Source organism: Meles meles, chromosome 1, assembly GCF_922984935.1.
Source record: "Meles meles chromosome 1, mMelMel3.1 paternal haplotype, whole genome shotgun sequence".
NCBI classification, from domain to species: Eukaryota; Metazoa; Chordata; class Mammalia; order Carnivora; family Mustelidae; genus Meles; species Meles meles.
This window is the reverse complement of record NC_060066.1, coordinates 29,324,451-29,348,682: the sequence shown is the minus strand read 5'-3', so window position 1 is coordinate 29,348,682 and position 24,232 is coordinate 29,324,451. Positions and strand designations below refer to the sequence as shown.

Sequence of the window (24,232 nt, the reverse complement as noted above, 5' to 3'; positions counted from 1 at the left end):
TAAAACTCATGATTATGAAAATCCATAGTGGTATGAGGCTTTTAATGCAATGTGTAGTATTGTGTTCTTTAAACTGAGCATTAGAATCTGTTTGCAGTATGCAATTATTTAGTGTGTTGTAAGCAGAATCTTTTAAAGAAATAGAAAAGAAAATGTCAGCGTGTCTTGCATTTTTATGGGTAAGCATCTTTTAAAATTAAATGTTTTATGAAACGTTTGCTTTAATAATAATGTGTGTCTGTGTGTGTGTATGCCTATATTCATGTGGTGGTTCATAACTGAACAGTATTTCCCACTTAGAAAAAGGTTGGTATAGTGGGTCCCAGGGTTTATAAAATTATGGAGAGTTGCTAAATTTTATACTAAATGACCCTCTGACTCCCATTGGATGCCAGTTGTGATTCTCACCTTTGCCTTTGAACATGCTTTCATTGTAGTTAGTGTTCTCTCTTCTTCTTGGTATTCTGTTATTGCTATAAAAGACTAAATAAGCAGGACTCGTATAATTGCATGTAAAAGCAATAATGATTGGCAAGTGTGAAATGCTTTGGGCTTTCATGTGTAAAGTTTGCTATAATGGTTTTAGCTGCTTAAAGACCTTTATGTTTTGTTTTTGTTTTAACTTCTGAGATAACAATGTTTCAGTCACTTGAAGTTATTAACTATAGGACCTTTGGGCAAGTAAAGTTCTGCTGTTCACAAACTTACATCAGTCTCATAAGAATATATCTTAGCACATTCTTTAATAATGCCAATCAGGGTATGGGGGTTGCTGGTGGAGATTAGTGGGTAAAAGTGTAGACGTAATGTCAGCATTACAATGATTTGTATAAAAAGTGCATTTTTTCATTTTAACTGTTTCTGTTCTTAATTTATATTTTGAGGCCCTGTGTTTATAGAACTTTAATTCATGTAGCTGCACTCTTTAAAAACACTGAAAATAGCAATGATCAAGGGAAAATTATCTCCCTAGGGATTTAATTTTCTATTAACTCCTGAGTCTTGTAAAGTTTTTATACTTTATGTTGCCAGAGAGCTGAAGTTAAGTAACATGCATAATGTAAGAATATAAGAAGAAGATAAGAATAAGAATTTAAATTTTATGTATAATTTAATCAAAAGCATTTAATGATAGTTTTCCTTGTGTTATATTTCAAAATTATATGTTTCATAGGTGGCACTCTAATATTTGATGAAGCTGACATTGAATTGCAAGCAGAAAATATTCTAATCACAGATGGAGGCCTTCTTCAGGTATATGCGAGAACCTGATATATAATCATCAATAACCTCTCTCCATTTCTTTGTAAAATGCCATGTGTGAAATGGATAATGTAACAAACTCCCATAAATTTATCTTTATGTAGGTCTCTGTTATTAGTCTAAAATCATTTTTCTGAGGAAAAGTTTTCTAGAGTATTCTTGTGCTTTTAATGGAAAGATAGTAATGTATTGTCATAGAACAGAATTTCAAATAGAGCAAGAAAAAAATAGCTCTGAGATGTGGCTGAAGTCAATCAGTATTCTTTACAAAGATCTGACAAAATGTACGTGGCTGTCTAGAAATTTAAGCTTTGTCTATCATAAGAAAGATAATGATAACTGAACAATCAGTTTCTCAAAAGAAAGAATGACTTTAGAGTAGTTAGAATTGCGGAAATTGAGTTTTAACTTTCAAAAAAAATTTTTCTCTATTATGTTCAGTTAGCCACTATATAGTACGTCATTAGTTTTTGATGTAGTGTTCTGTGATTCATTAGTTGCATATAATACCCAGCGTTCATCACAACATGTGCCCTCCTTAACACCCATCACCCTGTTACCCCCTCCCTACTGAAACTCTTGGTTTGTTTCCCAGGGTCCATAGTCTCTCATGGTTCGTCTCCCTCTTTGATTTCTCCCCCTTCAGATTTCGCTCCCTTCTCTTATGGTCCTCCGTGCTATAGCTTATGGTCCACATATGAATGAAACCATATGATAATTGTCTTCCTCTGCTTGATTACTTCTCTTAGCATAATCCCCTCCAGTTCCATCCATGTCAAAGCAAATGGTGGGTATTTATCCTTTCTGATGGCTGAATAATATTCCATTATATAGGGACCACATCTTCTTTATCCATTCATCTGTTGAAGGGCATCTCGGCTCCTTCCACAGTTTGACTATTGTGGACATTGCTGCTATGAACATTGGGTGCATGTGCCCCTTCTTTTCATTACATTTGTATCTCTGGGGTAAATACCCAGTAGTGCAATTGCTGGGTCGTAGGGTAGCTCTACTTTTAACATCTTAGGAACCTCCATACTGTTTTAACTTTTTGAATGCTGCTTGTGAAATCCCTTGCAGATTGGGACAGAAGCATCCCCATTTCAACACAGGGCGGTCATTACTTTGCATGGACACCTGCGATCTCCTGAGCTCCCAGTATATGGCGCCAAAACTCTGGCTGTGCGAGAGGGAACCCTGGATCTGCATGGTAGGGCAGCCAAAAGAACTCGGGGAGTTAGTCCAGGAGATACTAGCTGGAAAACCAGAGATGATTCTCCTGATTATTCTCTCTAAATGAAAACTTATCTTTATGTGTCCCCTCTTTATCTCTGCCCTCCTCTTATCCAAGGTGGGTCAGCCCCTCAGACTACCAAGACTCATAGCCAAGATCACTCCTGGTGAAGCCTTCTGGGTCTTCTCTACACCCTTCTGCTTACTCCTTTCCATGTGTTTCCATAGCACCTTTTGCCCATTTTAGCACTTTGTGCATACTGATTGTTTACTGTATTCATTTTTCTATATAAAAAGGGCATTAAGTCTGGAAGCAGAAGATTTTAACTTCTTATATTTATATTTTAAAATAGGCTGTTTCTAAAATATAAGTTTATAGTTGTACTTTTATATAATTGTATTCTGGAAAGGTATCAGCAAACAAAAATGATTATGGTCATGTTTGAGGCGTCAGGTTACTTATTTAAAGGAAGCATGGTGTGAATCCTTTTTATATTAAAGTCTTCTATATTACAATAATCTGTTCCTCTTATAAATTTAGAATGTATAAACATCCCTATCATGATGATAACTGTTGTCCTGCCTTGTGCTAAATAAATATCCTAATGTAATTTTCAGAAATTTACACATTTCATTTGTCTCTAGATTACCAATTTAAGTGAATTCTATCAACAGTGGCAAAAATAATAGGCTTCTGCCAATTTTAGCAATAGTATCACACTACATTTATATTGTGTTCCTATTAAGAAGGTTGTTTTATGTGGGGTATATCATTGCAGGCAGATTTTTTTTTAGTTCTGTAGACCCACATATGTTATCATAAACCTAGCTGTTACTTTTTTAAAGTAAGCATTCTAAATATTCCTTTTTCTTTTTCGAGAAAGTTATAAAATACTAAGGTCAAATGAGCCTTCCCAAAATTTATTCAATCCAGGCAAATGCTGAAAATGCATAAAGCTCATCTCACTGTGCGTCTTTAAGAAACACTCAGTATGTGTGTTGGCTCCAGGTCTGCCCATGTCTGTGATCTGGACTCGTCTGGCTCATACTGCAAAGGCAGGGGAAAGAACTTTGATTTTACAAGAAGCAGTAACTTGGAAGCCAGGAGATAAGATTGTGATTGCAAGCACAGGTCACAGGTATGATGTCTTCTGGGCGGGATCACCTTCATTTAGGACAGAGATTTGTTAGACCATGTAAGAGAGGGATGTTCAGAAGATCCACAACTATCTGATTTAAATTTGAAAGCTGTAATGAAGAAATAGGAACAGCCAAGAACCTGTTTGCCAAGTGTTAACGTTGGGTTGAACACCAGTGTGTTGTTTTTGTTGATTAATTTACAATAAGGAAAAGTATAAATTTGGAACTACAAAATATATGCTAACGAAATGTTTTTCATGGTAGATTCTCATAAAAGATTTTGTTTGAAAAAAGCATTCTGCTATTAAAAGCCATTTAGAAATCTCTGACTTAGAATCAGAGAAAGACAATTATCATATGATCTCCCTGATATGAGGAATTTGAGAGGCAGGGTGGAGGGTTTGGAGGGTAGGGAAGGAAAAAAATGAAACAAGATGGAATCGGGAGGGAAACAAAGCATAAGAGACTCAATCTCACAAAACAAATTGAGGGTTGCTGGGGGGAGGAGGGTATGGAGAAGGTGGTTGGGATATGGACATCGGGGAGGGTATGTGCTATGGTGAGTGCTGTGAAATGTGTAAGACTGACGATTCACAGACCTGTACCCCTGGGGCAAATAATACATTATATGTTAATAAAAATAATTAATAAAAAAAGAAATTTCTGACTTAAGCTTTAGCTAAATCCATTAATGAATGCAAAAATGTAAATGAACAGCTTTATTGGGTGTTGAAAGCAATAGTGAACTCTTTCATATCTTACAGTCTTGGCAGTGGTTCCTATGGAGTAAGATTGTTAGTAATGAATCAAATCAAAGAGAAGAAATTATTATAGAATGAGTGATGATTAACAGGACCTTTTACATGTCTGACATTTTACAATTGAAGTGGCTTATGACCTTTAATTTCTGTTTAATTATATGTATTAACAAGCAAGAAATAAAAGGGGAAAAGTTACATAGCTACACCAAGAATATCGGTGAGGAAAGAGAGCAGGAGGAGCTTTATTTTTGCTTTATAATTCAAATTATGGGTAATAGCAAAATTGGGTATGGTTATTCTTTTCAGGTAACAAATAGTAATTTATGATAAGAAACAGCTAAATTATGTTAAGGTTGTGACTCAGTTTAGAATTAAAATTCAAGATGGCATTTTGAGTTTGCCATTTTCCAAGTTAAAAATAGACTTGCAGATGTTAGGAAGAGTTAAATATATACTTAGCTTTATAAGTGCCCTTTTATTTCTGCCTTTGGAAGAAATTTTAATTATATAATGGCAAAATAAAAAGCAGCAAAATGACAGGGCTTACTAATAGAATAGAGAATTCTCATTTATAGCTTTCCTATATGAAATAAGAGGGTAAGTTTAGAATTTAGCTGAGGGATATTTAGTTTCAAGAAACAAAAATTAAATTTCCCACCAAATTTAACTGGCTGTTCACTATTTCATTTGTAAGTCGTATCTGAGAAATTGTAAAGTAAGTGGTCGAGAATACTCCTTGTAAAATTGATCAGCCTGGGTCCACCTCCCAGCAAGACCATGTACCAGTCCTGCAGCCATATCATTTCAGCTCTTTGTGCTTCAGTACAACCGGAATGCTCTTTGTATCTATTTCAGAATTATTGTAAGAATTAAATGAGTTAGTATGTATAAGTGCTTAGAGTGGAACTGGCTCAAAGTAAGTGCCATGTAAATGTTAGATTAAAAATAAATGTTAGATATCATTACAAAGGAAGGAAAAGTGGTTCTAGGTGCACACAACATGAAAGATGCTTTGCAGAACTTTCTTCTCTAAAGAAATCTCTGTATCATCTGAATCCTAGAAAATTTGGGAGAGGCCAGCCTAACCCCCTTTTCTATACCACCAGTGGGATCGGTGGTATAGATACTATTGATACACCCTTAGTTCAAGTGCCCTTCATCCTGAACTCCCCCTGGCTTCCTTTCCCCACAATTCCTTACCTGGATCTCTAGGTCTTGTGGGTTTCTCCAGCCACTTACTATCATGAAAAACAACTTTATTCTCCTATCCCTTCTAGCCACTTTCATCTTATCTTTTTATTTTTTTAAATTTTAAGATTTATTATTACTATTATTTATTCTTTTATGCAGAGAAGCAGTGGAGGGGGAGAGGGAGAAAGAGAGAGTCACAAGCAGACTCTGCTAAGTGCAGAGCCCGACTCAGGGCTTGATCTCACAACCCTGAGATCATGACCTGAGCCAAAGCCAAGAGTCAGACACTTAACTGACTGTGCCACCCACTTTGTCTTTAAATATATATATATATAATATATATATATATATAATATATAATATATATATATAATATATATATATAATTGCCTAATATTATGCCTATTTTTTCATTGCATTTTTTTTATCCATTTTTTTCCCTTAAACCCCTATAGTCTAATTTCGATCTTCACAAAAACTTTCTCAGTGACTTTCTGACAACCAGCATCCTTCATTTCCCACCCATCACCAGGTTCTTTGGGTTCTGCCCTTGCAACATCTCTTCCTTCGTCTTTCCCTGCTCTCAGTTTAATTTAGATTCTGTCCCTCTGGAATATGACATCACCTTCCTATCCATGCTCCATTCCTTTGTTTTCTCCCCCTCACAAATCCACTCTGCATTAATTTGTTGAATCCATCAACCACTGTTAGTGAGTTGTGCCTGGTACTGTACTAAGTGCTCAGCCTACAAAATGACTTAATCTCTAGGGGACTTACCTGGAGGAGGAGCCAGGTAGTGGCAAGGGCAGGGCTGCAGACAGGCTGGCGGTGGCCGACGCGAGGGGACCGCAGTGCGGTAAATGTGAGCCCTGACAGGGCTTTGGGCAGCATGTGCTGGGAAAACAGAGGAAGGGCTGGGAAAGTCAAGAGAGGTGACTTTTTACCTAGTTCGCTTGTGACCTCGTCCTTTCAACTTACATTTAAAAGAGGAAAAAGATGTGTTAAGGGAGAGAAGAGTCAAAAAGGAATGTCAGGAGGACACAGAAATGACTCCCCTGAGCTTACCTCCTTTGCACCCCCCATAGTATAGCAGATAATGTACGATTGGACATTGAGACAGTCTCCTGAACGTCAGGCTGCTTTCTACTTGACCTCCTTAGCTCTGTGCCTAGAAAACAGGTGGGACATTCAGTAAATGTTTGCTGAACAATGAAATACGTGAATGAGTATCATAGAATTGATAAATCTTTCAGCTGTGGCTGGACTTGGAGGTGTACTGGAAAAGTGGTAGAGGGGCGCGGTGGGGCTCAGTGTTAAGTGTCTGCCCTTGGCAGGTCATGATCAGGTCCTGGGATCGAGCCCCGTGGTGGGTTCCCCGCTTGGCAGGAAGCCTTCTTCTCCCTCTCTCACTCCCCTTGCTTATGTTCCCTCTCTCACTGTCTCTCTGTCTAATAAATAAATAAATAAAATCTTTTTTTTAATATTTTATTTATTTGACAGAGAAAAATCACAACTAGGCAGAGAGGCAGGCAGAGAGAGAGGAGGAAGCAGGCTCCCTGCGGAGCAGAGAGCCCGATGCAGGGCTCGATCCCAGGACCCTGGGATCATGACCTGAGCCAAAGGCAAAGGCTTTAACCCACTGAGCCACCCAGGCACCCCATAAATAAAATCTTTAAAAATAAAAAAAGAGAGAGAGAGAGAGAAGAAGTAGTAGAAATGAGACCTCCTAAACTTTACCTCAGTCCTTTCTTTCCCCTACTCAGGAACCTGCAGTAGCTTCCTCTGTGAGGGTTTCTCAACTCCAGTGCTGTTGACACATTGAACCTGATAAGTCTTTGTTGTGTGGGGTGCCTGTGTACTATAAGATGTTTCTAAAATCCTTGGCCACTCCCCACAAGATGCCAGTAGCACCGCCTGATTTGTGACAAGCAAAAATGTGTCCAGGTGTTGCCAAGTGTCTCATGGCCGGGGGTGGGGGGGGCGGGGGGGCAGTGGGGTGGGAATATAATCGTCCTCAGTTGAGAACCACTGGGTGTGATCTTCAAAGCTATAAATGAATAGTTCTTTTTCATATTTTATGGGAATTAGTACAGTTCTCTGAACAACAGTAGCACTTGGAAAATACTGATTTAACTGAAATTCATCTGTAAAATTTATTCAGTTACTCTAAGAAAGACTTAAAGACCATTTTCAAATTCCTCTTCAGAATATCAAGTGGCATTTTAAAATGCCTATTTTACCGATGAAGTGTTTAAAGACCAGAAGACCAAATGCACTAAAACAAGATTATGTTGATTTAGATTAATTTTGAAAGTTTTTGTGTTAAAATTTTTACAGACACAGTCAACGAGAGAATGAGAAAAGGACCATCGCATCTGTCTCTGCTGATGGCACGGAGATAATGCTAACTGATCCGCTAAATTACACACACTTAGGAATCATTGTCACACTCCCTGATGGAACGCTGTTCGAAGCGAGAGCCGAAGTCGGAATTCTTACAAGAAATATTTTAATAAGAGGATCTGACAACGTGGAGTGGAATAACAAAATTCCAGCATGTCCGGATGGATTTGACACTGGTAAGTTTAGCAGCCAGAGCATGTCAACGTAAATCGTTTCCAGGCATTGCGAAAACGGTCCCTGGGAGCAAAATCACCCCTAGTTGAAAACTGCCAGACTAAGCAAAGAAGCCCCAAATGGCAGTGATTTTAAATGAGAAAGATTTATTTCTCATTCATGCTGCATGTGTCCAAAATGCTCACTGTAATGATTCCAAGATCTGGGCTGCTAGAGGCTCCCCCTCGAAAGAGGCCTCCATGATCTCTGGGACAGAAGAAGTCATGTGATGGCCAGGGAGTCAAGCAACAGCACTTAATTACTTTGGTCCTGAAGTGACATGTGTCTCTTCCACTCAAGTGTCATTAGACAGAACTGATAACAGAGCTCTGCTTAACTTACCACAGTTCTATGTGTGCCTGTGTGTGGATGCAGGGAGATAGATAGATGGGTGATGATAGATAGATAGATAGATAGATAGATACTTTTATGTAATTACCATTACAATCCGGTATGTTGTCAAATACTAACAAACAGAGCTTAAGTATAGCCTTTCCTTTGATGGGATAAATGAGGCAAGGCTCCCTGGATTCAGTGTCAAATAACCTACATTCTGATTCTAGTTCATGAAACCTCATTTCATCCTGTTTAAAATAAGAATATTTCCTGTTCTGTCCACTTACTATAGTTACAGGAATTAAGTGACAAAATGCTTATTCTAGTGCTATACAAATAGAAGACTGCGTTATGTTAATTCCCAAATCTTGAGGCAAAGCTTCAGAGATGATAAGACAAAATACCTTTATCAGTATTCATTCAACCATTCAAATATTTATTAGTGTCTTTGAAAGATTCTGTAATTGGTACTTTAGGAAATGCAAAGGGGAACACAAGACAAGGTACATACCTCGCTTGAGGTATGATATGAAGGCCCATAATTATGTCACAGGATGAGATTAAAACGATACATGAATAAAAAGATGTAATTAGGTATGGGAGGAAATCTTAAAATAATTAGAGGATTTTTGCCATGGTTTTTCTTTATGTCATCTTAAAAATTATTTTTAAAGGTGAATTTGCTACACAGACATGCTTCCAAGGAAAGTTTGGAGAGGAAATAGGAAGTGACCAGTTTGGAGGCTGCATTATGTTTCATGCTCCCCTACCTGGTGCTAACATGGTAACTGGGAGAATAGAATATGTTGAGGTAAGAAGCTTTACTGTTACATCACGATGGTTTGCCGAAGATTATCCATAAATGAGTAAATGCTGAACACCTGCTGTTTGTCAGCTGCTGCTTATCATCTGGTAGAGGAGATGGATAAGTAAACACGCAGCTTTGAAACATCCAATTATTCACCCATTTCATCATGCCAAAATTTTGTTTCTCTGTTTTCTCGCACACCGCCTCAAATTCATCAAGTTCTATCCACACTGCCCAAAAAATGCAAGAACTCACATCAAATCTCTCTCCACCACTGCTACCTGATCCCCACCCAAGCCACCATCTCCTCTGACCTAACTACTCTCATTTTCTCCTAACTCATCATCTTGCATCTACCCTTTCTCTAATAGAATCTCCACACCACAGCCAAGTGAACATTTTTAAGTATACATTAGATGTTGTTGCCCTCTGTTTAATGGCTTCTTATTATACCTAAAACAAAAAGCCCAAGTCCTTCCTGTACGACACACACAACCTGTCCCTCAGCTGGTCTCTGACTTTACCTCCTTTGATTCTACCCCTAGCTCATGCCATGCTGGCTACATGGGCCTCTTTGTATCCACTGACCATGCCAGGCATATTTCTGTCTCAGGTTCCTTGTCTTTGCTCTACCTTATGCTTGGAATTCTCCTCTACCAAATGCATGTATGGTTCACATTCATTTCATTCAGTGTCTCCTCAAGGGTTTTCTCTTAAGAGAGGCCTTTCCTCACCACCTTTACTCAAAATAACTGCCCAAACCTGTTTTCCTTTATTTACTCATAACTCCTGACATATATCTATTCTCCATCTCTCCCTCTAGAACAAAAATTCAATTAGTTCAGAGATTTTGTCTTTTCGGTTTTCTGCTGATTCTCATGTGGTTGAAACAGTGCTTGGCATATAACAGGTTCTCAACTGATTGTTAATTGAACCAACATATAAGTAAATGAATAAATATGCAAGTTATCCCCAAGAGATTAGGAGCTCCTCTGTGTCTTACTCATATTCAGTCTATATAATCAGAGTTTAGCCTAGTTTTTGTCAATATTTTTAAGTATAGCCTTATATTCAGTAGGGGAGGAAGAAGGAAGGAATATAGGTAGATAGGAAGGAAGAAAGGAAAGGGGGTGGGGGGAGGGAGTGTAGGAGAGAGAGAGGGATAGTAAAAATGTATAAATCTATTACACTGGGAACACCTATACTACAAATAACATATTGAGGGTGATAGAGTCCACATTTGTATTTTATGAAACTTCCCTTCCTCCTAGAATATGTTACACATATGTGACATCTGAGATATAGACTGAGTAAGTTTGCCAGGGTCAATCTTTGTATAAGTTATTAATAATAGTTAATTTTAAATTTTTAGATGAAGAATAAAAATAAGTAGGTGCCCTACCATCTTACGTTCTAACCTTCTGGGATCATGGCACACACACACACACACACACACACATGCACACGCACACACTTATACACATACTCACACACTGACATCCTCTGTATTAAATTACTAGATCATAGACCTATTGAAAGAAAGCACAGCACAGTGGTTAATAATGGCACCAAATGTAGGATCAGACCACCTTGGACTAAAATAGAGTTTTATAACCATGAACAAGATGCTTAGCCTTTGTGAACTTCAGTGTCTTCATCTGTGAAATGAAGTTGATGATCACTGGCTACTTCGTAGGACCACGGTGACAACTGTGATCATGCATACACAACACAGCACAATATCTGGCACATGGCAAACATTCAAGCGATGTTTCCGATGCTTATATAAGAATCAAAGTGAAGGAGAAAAATAAGTCTTTGGGAGGTTTTATTTTGCTAAACATGCAAGTTTAGTAATAGACTGAAGTGAAAAGCAGAAGATCCAAAGGTGGGTTTTGTTCATTCATTTGGTCCCAAGTATGGGGTGCTATATATTGAATAAAAAGAATGTGGGTTGAAGGTCACACAACATTTTCAAATGTGAATACTATGGAAGATACAAATGTATTAATTATTATTATTGTTATATTGGAGATTATTTTGAAAAAAGACAGAAGCCAGGCACATTACGAGTCTATGTGTATCACTAAATAGCTATGATTTCTGGGCTTGACAGATATTCCATGCTGGCCAGGCTTTCCGGTTGGGGCGTTATCCAATACATTGGCACCTGCTTGGAGATTTACAGTTTAACTCTTATGTAAGAGGCTGTGCCATTCACCAGACCTATAACAGAGCCGTCACCATCCATAACACACATCACCTGCTGGTGGAGCGGAATGTTATATATGATATCAAGGGAGGAGCATTTTTTATAGAAGATGGTATTGAACATGGCAACATCTTGCAGTATAACTTGGCAGTATTTGTGCAGCAAAGTACTAGTCTTCTGAATGATGATGTGACCCCAGCTGCATTTTGGGTAACGAACCCAAACAACACCATACGACACAATGCGGCTGCTGGTGGCACTCACTTTGGCTTTTGGTACCGAATGAACAACCACCCCGATGGGCCATCCTATGACCGAAACATTTGCCAAAAAAGAGTTCCTCTTGGAGAATTCTTTAACAACACTGTTCATTCTCAAGGTTGGTTCGGAATGTGGATATTTGAAGAATATTTCCCCATGGAAACAGGAGCTTGTACTTCTACAGTGCCAGTGCCTGCAATATTTAATTCGCTGACTACTTGGAATTGTGAAAAAGGAGCAGAATGGGTCAATGGAGGTGCCCTTCAGTTCCATAACTTTGTGATGGTAAATAATTTTGAGGCTGGAATAGAGACCAAGAGGATTCTGGTTCCTTATGTTGGAGGATGGGGTGAAACCAACGGAGCAGTGATTAAAAATGCCAAAATAGTTGGGCATCTCGATGAACTGGGAATGGGGTCAGCATTTTGCACAAGGAAAGGCCTGGTTCTCCCATTTAGTGAAGGCTTGACTGTATCATCTGTACAATTTATGAACTTTGACCGTCCCAAGTGTGTAGCTTTGGGAGTGACGTCCATCACTGGAGTGTGTAATGAGAGATGTGGAGGCTGGAGTGCAAAATTTGTTGACATCCAGTATTTTCACACACCAAACAAGGCTGGTTTTCGATGGGAACATGAAGCGGTACTGATTGATGTTGACGGTTCCCTTACAGGTAAATGTTATGTTCTGATTTCTGATAATATACATTGGAAACACATATTTGTGTTAACACAGAGAGTTGAATTGTCAAAGCAGACGCACATGAATCACAGATCTTACCCAGAACCAAACTTTGTGAGTGTGAGGCACAGATGAGACATTCTTTGCTGGAAGAGACCCAAATGGTCAAATGCAGTCTCCTAAAATATCCTTTTTTCTTGCATTTGCACTTGGCTCTCTGACTGAAGAGTCCACTGCAAAGCCTTTGCATCGGGCCCTCTTGTCCCATGCTGACTCCACCCCCAAACACCCCCCCCCCACCTCGCGCGCAAAATGTACCAGGACTTTTAGATTTTGCTACTGGTACTATGGGTGACAGTAGCTATATGTTGTAGAGTTTGGGATCCTGTTTTGTCTTGTTTTTTAGTTTTCTTACATGACATAGGAAACATGCTGTTATGTCCATCTCCTAGGTCACAGAGGACACACCGTCATTCCGCACAGCTCACTGCTGGACCCTTCTCACTGCACTCAAGAAGCCGAGTGGAGCATTGGGTTCCCGGGGGCTGTCTGTGACACCTCAGTCAGCTTCCACCGTTTGGCATTCAACAAACCTTCTCCAGTATCTCTGCTTGAAAAGGATGTGGTTCTCTCAGACTCTTTTGGTAAGTGGAATATAATAGTTGAAGTGATTAACTTAAATATGGTTTTCTATTTTCATCATCATCTTTTTAAGTTGTCGGTCACTGTTTGGAACATGGGAAAAGTATATTTGTACCAGTCAGTAACCAGGCAGGAAACAAATAACTTGCCCAAAATGGCCATGTGAGGAGTATTGAGTAAATACGTGGGCCAGCATGATGTTCTGCTGCTCAAGAAGCCTCCAGACAATATTACAACAGAGAGTAGGAAGGTTGACATCGTCCTTGGAGCAAGACAATAAGATATACCATCATCCCTGCCAGTGAAGGTGGACCCTTTTTTTTTATTATTATTATTATTTTTTAATATTTTATTTATTTATTTGACAGACAGAGATCACAAGTAGGCAGAGAGGCAGGCAGAGAGAGAGAGAGAGAGAGGATGAAGCAGGCTCCCTGCGGAGCAGAGAGCCCGATGCGGGACTCAATCCCAGGACCCTGAGATCATGACCCAACCCGAGCCTCTGCCTTCGGCTCAGGTCATGATCTCAGGGTCCTGGGATCGAGCCCCACATCGGGCTCTCTGCTCCGCGGGGAGCCTGCTTCCTCCTCTCTCTCTCTCTGCCTACTTGTGATCTCTGTCTGTCAAATAAATAAATAAAATCAAAAAAAATTAAAGTATAATTCCATGCATCAGAAAACTTCAGTGGAAGTTGGTTCTACCAAACGTAGAGCAAATTCTGGAGGTTTTGGATGATTTTCATGAACTCTTATGTAAGTCAGCTGTTGCTTCATGACAGACTATCCCCAAACTTAATAGCTTAAACCTACAATCATTGTTTTCACTCTCATGTCTGAGAACTGGATTGGTTGATTTTGGTTGTGCTCAGATAGGATGCTGTGCTTGAAGGTGAGGATCCAATGGACTTTGCTCCTCCCTCAAAGTTGAATTTGGTTTTCGACATGTGTTTATTCCAGAGTGCAGGCTGAAGGGAGACCCAGCTACCCGGGGCAGGCTCTTTGCATTGCAGTGGTAGAGGCTCATGATGGCAAGCTTCATCCAGCAAATACTTCTCAGATGTTTATGACTGTCCCATCACCAACATCAACAGATTAGGGAAGTCTACTTTGCACTCAAGGACAGGAAAGGAATGAATATTTACTGAGGAATCTAATCATAGTTCCCATACCCGGCAGGTCTTTTGGAACTGTGTATTTTTAAGGGCTTTACTCATGGTCTTTTTAAATATAATGCTAATTCACAAGCCTAAGAATTAATAAATTTGTTCCTCCTTGATATTGGAACTTTTTTGCCTTATTCTTCAAAGAAAAAGAATGACAGTTTATTTCATAAGCTTTCATCTAGCTTCCTCTCTATAAATTTGCAAGGGAAGAGTTTGCAAATTTAACATGAAATTCAATCAGAGATGAAAAGAGAGAGAGGATGGAGGGGAAAAAATAGAATATGGGCAATTAATCATGTCTTCTTTATATTGTAAGAAGTCTTTTCAAATCTTTATCTGAAGTTGTCAGGTACGCTTTCATGAACAAAGCATTACCAAATTAAGTATTTTTTTCCTATAACAAGTAATTTAGGTTGCAAGTTTGTCATTCACAAACCTTAGGGTGTCATGGTCAGTGTTCGTGGTAAGTCTGATGGTACCCTAGATTCTTAAGAGCTTTAAATTAAAACTTTCTATTAGTACTTGTCATGCAGATTTTGATAAACTCAACAATACCAGAGAATCTAATAAAGAATTAAATATCAGATACCAGAGAATCTAATAAAGAATTAGAACTTATATTTGCATACCCTACAAATCAAGCATCCTGAATTAATTAACGCTCTTAAAAGAATAACAATTTTATTTTAGATCAATGATATTTAAAGAATTGTGTTAATATATTTAAGCACTTCTGTCATAGTAGTCACTAATCATCATCATGTTTGAATTTTATCTTCCCCAAGGAATAAAGACTTCATCTCAATTCAGAATTCCAAATGAGAAGGCACTTTATGTTTCAGTTAAGTGTAGTATGAAACATTGGAACCTTCAGTTAACAAAGAACATAGTAATGAAATGCTATTCTGACTTCTTCAGACACTTCCAAAGACTAGGCTAATTCTTCCCATTTGCATGTTTGTAAAAAAAGTAATTTTCTAGAGGTAGAGATCACTGTTATTTGTTTGTTTTATATTCTGCTACAGGCACAAGCATTGTTCCCTTTCAGAAGAAACGACTGACACATATGTCTGGATGGATGGCTCTGATTCCAAATGCAAAGCACATTAATTGGTATTTTAAAGATGTAGAACACATAACGAATATATCCTATACATCAACATTCTATGGATTTAAGGTAAACAAAGAGCTATAAAGTTCATCTTCTAATCATGATGATTGTGTATTATGTGAATGCAGCCTACTTCCTGTCCTTCGACCAGTGGTTAGGCCCAGAATGTGCTTGCCTCTCATGCTGACCTGTCGAAGTCCTCACACACTTCATGACCCACCCTTAATCTAAGAAGCAAGCTAAAAAAAGAAATTTTGTGATGAATCAGAAGTAAGCCATATCTTTGCCATATTCCCCAAAATACTAAGCTTGGGTCTTATTATTATTACCATGAAAGTAACTAACATTTATTGAGTGCTTATGATATTCCAGATACTAGTTAAGGGCTTAAGAATTTGTATTTTAAAATATACCAAATAGAGACAATGACAGGCCAATTCCTGTGTGCCCACCACCTAGCTCTATCTGGATCTAACATTCTGTGGATCTTTACTTTTGATTTTTTTTAAAATAAATTAACATTTTCAATGAAATGGAAGCCCCCTCTATGGCATACCCTGATCTCATTCCCCACTCTCCACCTCCAGTGGTCACCAATATCCTGAACTGGTTGTTTTCAACCCCATTCATGTTCTTATACTTATACTGCATATGTGTAGCCAAAAACAATACCTAGCATTGTTTTAAATCTTTTCAAATACTACAGAAATAAAATATTCTCCAAATACATGTGTGTGTGTACAGAAAGTAATTTTCATTGCCTTCACATAGAGTTAGGATTTTTGTCATAGGCATTTAAAATGTTACTAAACAAAATATGAATGTAAGATGACAAACTAAAACCAAAACTTAAGTCTAAATATAAGGGCTAATTATATGTCATCAAAATTAATGTATGTTATGCAGGATATTAACATATAAAATCATATTTGGGGAAAACACTTCTAGGAAGAAGATTATGTAATCATATCTCATAACTTCACTCAAAATCCTGATATGTTTAAAATTATTGACATGAGGAATGGCTCTTCAAATCCATTGAGTTGGAATACTAGCAAGAATGGAGACTGGCACCTTGAAGCAAACACAAGTACTCTATATTACTTGGGTATGTATTCATTAGGCAAAAGTGATTATTTTATCTAATGCTTTGTCTAAAGGAAGAGAAAAATTGCTTAATGGGCAAATATGTTACATGTATATGTAACATATGTCCTCTGTATAGTATGATTCAAGAAATGTTTGCTGAGTAAAAGGATTAGAGATTAAATTTATGTTGAAAAAGGCCTTGAGTTGAATTAAGAACTTACATTTTGTGTTTGGAGATAATGCCAACATGGTTACAAATGGCCCTAACATTTATTTCACAAAATTAGAGGAAGTGAGTATAAAGGAAGCTGTCAAATATTTTGTTTCATTTTTTAGTATTTTATTATTTGGGGGAACTAAAAAATATTCAGAATAAATTTTGAGTTCCAAAATATTTTTTTATCAAGACATTTTGTGTGCTTCTCAATAAGACATGTGCTTTTCATCAGAATTTTTTCATACAAATCCCATACATTTGAGCCTCTACCAAGTTATCTTCTAAAGAATATTTTCAAATTGCCATGATTTTGTCTACATTTCATCATCATATTAATTTAAATTGTTTCACTTTCAGTGTCAGGAAGAAATGACGTTCAGCAGAGCCAGCCCATTTCTGGGACCCTGGATCCTGATGTGAAAGATGTTGTTATTAATTTCCAAGCTTACTGCTGCATTCTCCAGGACTGCTTTCCTGTACATCCCCCATCAAGAAAACCAGTTCCCAGGAAGCGACCAGCCACATATAAGTATATAGGCCTTTTGTTTCTTAATACCTTCAATGGCTTTTGACAGAATTCTTTTCACATGTCACTCTTGGGTGAGAAAATAATGTCCTCATCCTGAACAATGCCTTGTAAGTCACAAGGCGCTTTCACACTCAATACTTCACATGGGCCTTATGACCACCCTGATGAGAAAATGGAAAAATCTCACAAAAAGTTTTGTGTGAATGTTACTGGTAATCTTAGACTTGCAGAATGTTGGATATGAAGTATTGGACCAACCCTCTTATAATAAGGTGAGAAAGCTGAAGTCAGTGACCTTTAGTGAATTATCCAAGATCGCAGAACTTCTTGACGACACTTCCAGAATAGCGAGAGAAATGAAGTCTCCTCATTAATCCAATCCTTTCTTAGTGGGTAGTGTCTTTTTGTCTAGAATAACTGTCATGGCCAAATCTCATAATACAACTCATTTAATTTTGTTTCAAATGTGTGATCCCCTAATATCTGTTAATTCTTATAGTTAAAAATGATTTTTCTATCTTTGAAACTTACATAGGTCTTTACCTTTATTTTTTATGTGGAACATTACTCTTTACCTTTATTTTTCATGTGGAACATTATAACCTTGTGTTATAGTAATCATCATACATCATGGTACTAGATGCGATGGTTGGTCCTAGTCTTTCCATTAAAGGTATTATCCTGATTTGATGTATATTTGTATCTGTTATGGACAAATGCTAATCATAAAAATAGCAATTGTGATGAAAAAAGCTAACATTTAGTGGGCACGTAATAACCCACTTCTGTGCATCAAACACAACTCAATGTTTTTTATTACTTGAATTACATTCCAAAATATACAGATATAGCAGTAACTATTGTACATAAGAATAATAATTGAATTTTTTGATATATTAATTTGATCATTAAAAAATATTTGAGCACCTGCTATGGCCCAGGCACTGTGCTGAGCACTGGAGAGTCAATTGTAAACAACACAGATGTGGTCCTGGCCCTCATCACACTCCCATTCTAACCAAAGAGATAGATGCCAACACAAGCAAGCAAAGAAACAAAGAGTGAATGAAAAAAAGTATATGAGTGTGAGCTGTGATAAAGCTTTTAAGGGGTATGGACAGGCAGCTGGGACAGAGAGTAGTATGGGAGGGACCTCCTTTTGGTACGGTGATTAGGGATAGTCTCTCACAGGAGGGGACATTCCAGCTGATACCCAGAGGGTGAGGAAGAGCTGACCATGTGAAGGGTGGGGGAGGAGTGTTCTAGGCACAGAAAGCATCCTGGGCAGAGGCCCTGCTGTGGGAAAGAGTGTGGCATATCTAAGAACAGAGAAAACAGTGTGGCTGGACCCCTATGAGCAGAGGAGAGTGACCTGGAAATGGTGTTGGAAACAAGTAGAAATCAGACCAGTCAGGTCATGCAGGCAGTTAGTCTTAAGAAACAGAAAAAGCTTTTAAATGATTTTCATCTGAGAAGTAATTTCCAAATTACATTTTGGAAAGACCACTTTTGCCGCTCTGTCAGTATTACAGAGGGGCAGTGGAGAGAGCAGGAAGGCTCATGGAAAGACTTTAGAGAGCTGTATAAGAGACATGCGCCATCAGGGTTATTGGCCAAAAAGTCCTTATACAGTCTAAGGTAGATAAAATTATTGAAAATTTAATTCGTATTTATTATTTACTCACATGGTAGATTTAGATTGGTCTAGACCAGGATGTGATAGAGGACTATGTTGGTATGCTGCATGTATATGTCTTAACATATAGGTTCCCCCCACCCCTCACAGTATGAGTTCTGCTCACTAGAAATAGCTATAATTGGATTTATTAATTTATATTATGCAGATAGCTATCAGTGAACAAACAGAATCTTGATCCAGGGTGGGTACCTCAAGATTAGGATATAAAGCTCTAGTATGCAACACACATATGGTTTGTTTAAGAGGTATTGGGCTCTATGGATCATAACAGTGGGCAGTAAGAAGAACAATATATAACATGCATATGCTGTTGGGGATAAGAATAAAAGACTATTCATCTTGAGAAAAAATAGATAAAATCAATGATCGAATCCATACAATGCTGGTCAGGTGTTTTAGTTAGAAAGATACAATTGTTAAATATAACTTTCTCGGAAATTGCTTCCTGAAAAATAATGTATTATTGTTAAGTATAAATTAACTGCTAATCTTTCTTTTAAACCTAGTAAAACAAATTTTTATAACAAATTTTAACACGTTTCTTAGTTATAAAACTTAATAATTCAAATGTACAATGTAAGTGTACTTTAACCAAACTATATATTGACTGTTTTGTAGAATTCCAGAATTCGTATGATGGACTTTTAAAATTTTTTACCAGTTCTGGGAACAGCCTCTGATTGTGAACATTTTCCAATGGGAAAAATATCATCAACTTTATAATAATATTCTTTACAACAGTTTGCACTGGGGTGATTTCTGGAAGGTATAACAATGAAAAGTGGAGACTGCCTCTCCTCCAAAGCACTTTTTATATCTCTTTCAGTTTAACATAACCTTCACTCTGGTTGCAGACATGCCATCCCTGATCCCAGCCCAGGGGCTTAACCTCAATGACTCATCCTTACCAGTGCAGAGACTACCCTTCCATCCTTCCCTTCACAGAATCTAACAACCATATCCTCTCGCCCCCTTCCCCCATGCAGTAGCACCATATCTAAGGGTATTTAAAAGGACAAAAGATGAATTTCTTTTCACTTTCTACCATGTGAAATCTTTTTTTTTTTTTTTAAGATTTATTTATTTGAGAGAGAGAGAGAGCAACCCAGGGAAGGGGCAAAGAGAGCAAGCGAGGGAATCTCAAGCAGATTCCCCACTGAGAAAGGGGCCTGAAGTGGGGCTCAGTCTCCCCCTGAAATCATGCCCGCAGCGGAAATCAAGAATCTGATGCTTAATCCATTGAGCCACCCAGGCACCCTTCTACCATGTGAAATCTTATAAGGAAATTAAATAATTTGCATTTTAGCTAAAACTTGGGTCTCACAATGAGGCTTTAGTGGGAGAAAAGGTGATTCAGACTGTAGATGAAAAGGAAGTTTTCTTTAATGGAGAAAAAAAATTCTGTACGTATACTCATATGTGTGTGCATTCTACGAATTGTACATCTTAGCTTGCCTTCTTAGTGAAACTGTAAATTCTCTAATTTGCATTCTATCATCCCAAAACATGTAGTATAAGGAGATGATTATTAAGTATATAAAGATAATCCTTAATGGAACTATTTCTCTTCTCTTTTTAGCTTATGGTCCAATGATTCTTTCTGGCAATCATCTCGAGAAAATAATTACACTATACCTCACCCAGGAGCAAATGTGGTTATTCCTGAAGGTAAGTACATAAACATAAACAAAATCCCTGTGTTTGTGTGACATTAGGACAGATAGCACAGAGTTAGAATTCCACCTCTCTGCCACACCCCTTGAGAGAGCAAATGTGAAGAGATGGATTCTAGTATTGTGTCCTGGATACCAGACCTCGCCTTCTGGGTTTTATGTGGATTTATTTCTTTTTTCTTTTTTTTTTTCCTAAAGATTTTATTTACTTACTTGAGAGAGAGAGCATGAGAGGGGAGAGGGTCAGAGGGAGAAGCAGACTTCCTGCTCAACAGGGAGCCCCATGCTGGACTTGATCCCGGGACTCCAGGATCATGAGCTGAGCCGAAGGCAGTCACTTAACCAACTGGTACCCCTGGATTTTTTGTGGATTTAAACATGAATATTAAGGATAATAGATTTTCTAGGAGAGTGAGGAATAAGTCATTGTGTGGAAAAAGAGTTACAAACTTTGAAACCAAGACTCACTGGTAAGGGTGTCAGTGTTTTTATCTATAAGCTATATTATGAATTATATTGTATTTGTTCTATTAAAGTATTTTTTCGGGGCACCTGGGTGGCTCAGTTGGTTGGGCCTCTGCCTTCGGCTCAGGTCATGATCTCAGAGTTCTGGGATAAAGCTTTCTGCTCAGCAGGAAGCATTCTTCCCCCTCTCTCTCTGCCTGCCTCTCTGCCTACTTGTGATCTCTGTCTGTCAAATAAATAGAATCTTTAAAAAAAAATAAAGTATTGTTTTATAGGAACATGGGTTGTAGCAGACACAGATATTCCACCAATGGAAAGTCTTGTTATTTGGGGAGTTCTGGAACTGGAAGATAAACACAACGTGGGAGCTGCAGAGTCTTCTTACAGAAAAGTTGTTCTGAATGCTACCTACATATCTCTTCAGGTAAGGGGTGGGGGGGGGGGGTCTTACAGTTTATACCTTTATTAGTCAAATTCTAAGATGTTGAAGATTTCCTGAAAAAAAAGTGTAAGAAAGCATATTCAATCGATAGGAATAAAAAACCCAATTGGCTCTAACCTATGAGATGCAAGCCTCATTAAGTCCTGCGTATTGCCCCTGTCCTTTCAACTGGTGGCTACATATTCCTTAGGGAGTAATTATGCTACTTCTTACTGTGAGAATATTTGTATTCTATTAGGTAAATCTAAACCCGCAACTTGGTCTAACTACCAGAGAATCCCCAGGAGTTCTGGAAAAAAGTAAAATATTTTAAGTCTTTTCTTTTTCTTAGAAAAGAATGTTTCTTCAAATGAATGGACATAGATGGAATTATGAAAACAGAAGAAGACTCCTAAAAATATTTTAACTGTTTGGAACAATTATCTCATTCTCTCATAAACCTCAGATGGTCTTGAACAAGTAACAGTACAATTAGCTGAGTTGTTCTGTCAGTCTTTTATTATTGTTAATTAAAAAGAATGGCCTAACCAAAAGCTATGAAGTGCTATTAAAAAGTAAAAGTGTATAGGAGTGCCTGGGTGGTTCAGTCAGTTAAGGGTCTGCCTTCTGCTCAGGTCATGATTCCAGGATCCTGGGACTGGGTTCCTGGCTTAGTGGGGAGTCTGCTTCTCTCTCCTCTCTCTTCCTTTGCCCCTCCCCCTGCTTATGCTCACTCTCATGCTTTCTATCTCAAATAAATTTTTTTAAAAAGTAAAAGTGGGCACCTGGGTGGCTCAGTTGGTTAAGCTACTGCCTTTGGCTCAGGTCATGATCCTGGAGTCCTGGGATCGAGTCCCGTATCTGACTCCCTGCTCAGTAGGAAGTCTGCTTCTCCTTCTGACTCTCTCCCCTTCCCATGCTCTCTCACTCTCTCTGTCTCATAAATAAATAAAATCTTTTTTAAAAAGTGTGTAGTAGCTTTTCTTTGATAAAAATAGGGCTTTACTGGGGCACCTGAGTGGCTCAGTGGGTTAAGCCTCTGCCTTCAGCTCAGGTCGTGATCTCAGGGTCCTGGGATGGAGCCCCGAGTTGGACTTCCTGCTCAGCAGGAAGCCTGCTTCCTCCTCTCTCTCTGCCTGCTGCTCTGCCTACTTGTGATCTCTCTCCCTCTGTCCAATAAATAAAATCTTAATAAGAAAAAATAGGGCTTTACTGCTTTAAAAATATGCAGTATTTTGGTACTTAGATGCATGAGCTTTGAGGTAAATTAAAGTGTCAACTGAGTCCTTAAGCCTCTCTGTCAGTTGGGAATTTGGGTAAGATATTTAATCACTTTGAGCACCACTTTTCTTATCTATCAAATGAGAATAATGATAGCAATTCTTGGGTTTAGTATAAAGGTCAAATGATAAAATAGACATAAAGCCTTACACATCACCTTACACATCATGGCTGGCACGGAATCAGCAAGCATTTAGTAATAGCTGTTATTAACAATTTGAGGGCTCCTACTTGGCCATAGCATGGATTTAGCATATTTCATGTATGTCACATGGTGCAAAATAAAACATGATCCGTCCAAATGGCACGAGTTTTGGTGTAAGCAGGTCTCAGTTTTAGGTATGGCACTGACCATAAGTACCTATTGAAACTGACCTTGGAAAAGTCATTTAAGCTGCCCATCCCAAAGTGAGAGGGTTAAATCAAGGTCACTTCCACATAGAATACTGTCCTTCGTATAACAGATTTCATTTGTTTTCACTAGAGGCTGCCAGTATCTTCCTAATTCCTTTTTTGTGGGCAAAATTCTTTTCTGCTCAATTTTTAAGTATTAACAATTTTCTGCTTCACTGCAGGGAGGTAGATTGATTGGTGGCTGGGAAGATAACCCTTTTAAAGGAGAATTACAGATTGTTCTTAGAGGAAATCATTCTACTCCAGAGTGGACTCTTCCAGAAGGACCAAATCAAGGATCAAAGGTCTTAGGTATGTATTTCCAGATACTAAAAGTATCATATCAGTCTTGAAAATCTATTTTAAAACATATAGCACTAAAATACTTATCAGTTCAAGATCAGTTCAAGATGTTATGGTATCAGAAACTTTTACAGACATTTATTTACACCAAAGGGTTATAAAAATAAATTTAAAAATATTAATTAAAAAATCTTACCCTAAAATAGGTATAGATGTGTGTATTTGAAACCAAAATGCAATCCATTGCAAAACTAACATAAATCTCTCTATATGTGTATTATTTCTCCAGTCTGGTTTTCTTTATAATTTTCCCATTATAAAAACAAGCATACATCTTCATATTTTGGTGTCCTTTTCCTTAAAAGGTAACTTTTCTGCACATTATTCTACTTACAGTATTAATAATCTGTGGATCAATTGACTCTACTGTGAGTTATCTAATTGTAACTGAGGCTAAACTTTATATTTTCCCGTCGGATTTGTATGGCTGCACATATTCCTATCTAAGCCTGGAAAGTAAAGGAACTGAGAGGGTTTATTTGCTCATAATTAGTAACCACATTTATTAACACTGATGGATATTTATTAGAAAGATACATATAAGCATGTGCTGCCATTGCTTTCCCACACAGTTTCTAAAACAGTGATAGGAAAGAGGAACATAAAAAATAACATCAGATTGAATTAGTCAGCTCCCCCCCGGTAAATGTCCCAAGACAGACAAATTCAATCTTGAAAAATATTT

General features: G+C 37.9%; 1 protein-coding gene across 1 annotated transcript in view; it reads left to right on the top strand.

The window, feature by feature from the left end:
* The window catches only part of PKHD1L1 (PKHD1 like 1), a 161,888-nt gene that overhangs the window by 85,505 nt on the left and 52,151 nt on the right, over nucleotides 1-24,232 (top strand). The window contains exons 44-56 of the mRNA XM_046015318.1: nucleotides 1,175-1,254; nucleotides 2,344-2,473; nucleotides 3,506-3,635; nucleotides 7,926-8,167; nucleotides 9,215-9,351; nucleotides 11,465-12,494; nucleotides 12,955-13,146; nucleotides 15,332-15,483; nucleotides 16,366-16,525; nucleotides 17,081-17,252; nucleotides 20,531-20,619; nucleotides 21,365-21,513; nucleotides 23,367-23,496. Of these exons, the coding sequence (XP_045871274.1) occupies nucleotides 1,175-1,254; nucleotides 2,344-2,473; nucleotides 3,506-3,635; nucleotides 7,926-8,167; nucleotides 9,215-9,351; nucleotides 11,465-12,494; nucleotides 12,955-13,146; nucleotides 15,332-15,483; nucleotides 16,366-16,525; nucleotides 17,081-17,252; nucleotides 20,531-20,619; nucleotides 21,365-21,513; nucleotides 23,367-23,496 (2,793 nt within the window). The remainder of the gene's footprint in view (nucleotides 1-1,174; nucleotides 1,255-2,343; nucleotides 2,474-3,505; nucleotides 3,636-7,925; nucleotides 8,168-9,214; nucleotides 9,352-11,464; nucleotides 12,495-12,954; nucleotides 13,147-15,331; nucleotides 15,484-16,365; nucleotides 16,526-17,080; nucleotides 17,253-20,530; nucleotides 20,620-21,364; nucleotides 21,514-23,366; nucleotides 23,497-24,232) is intronic.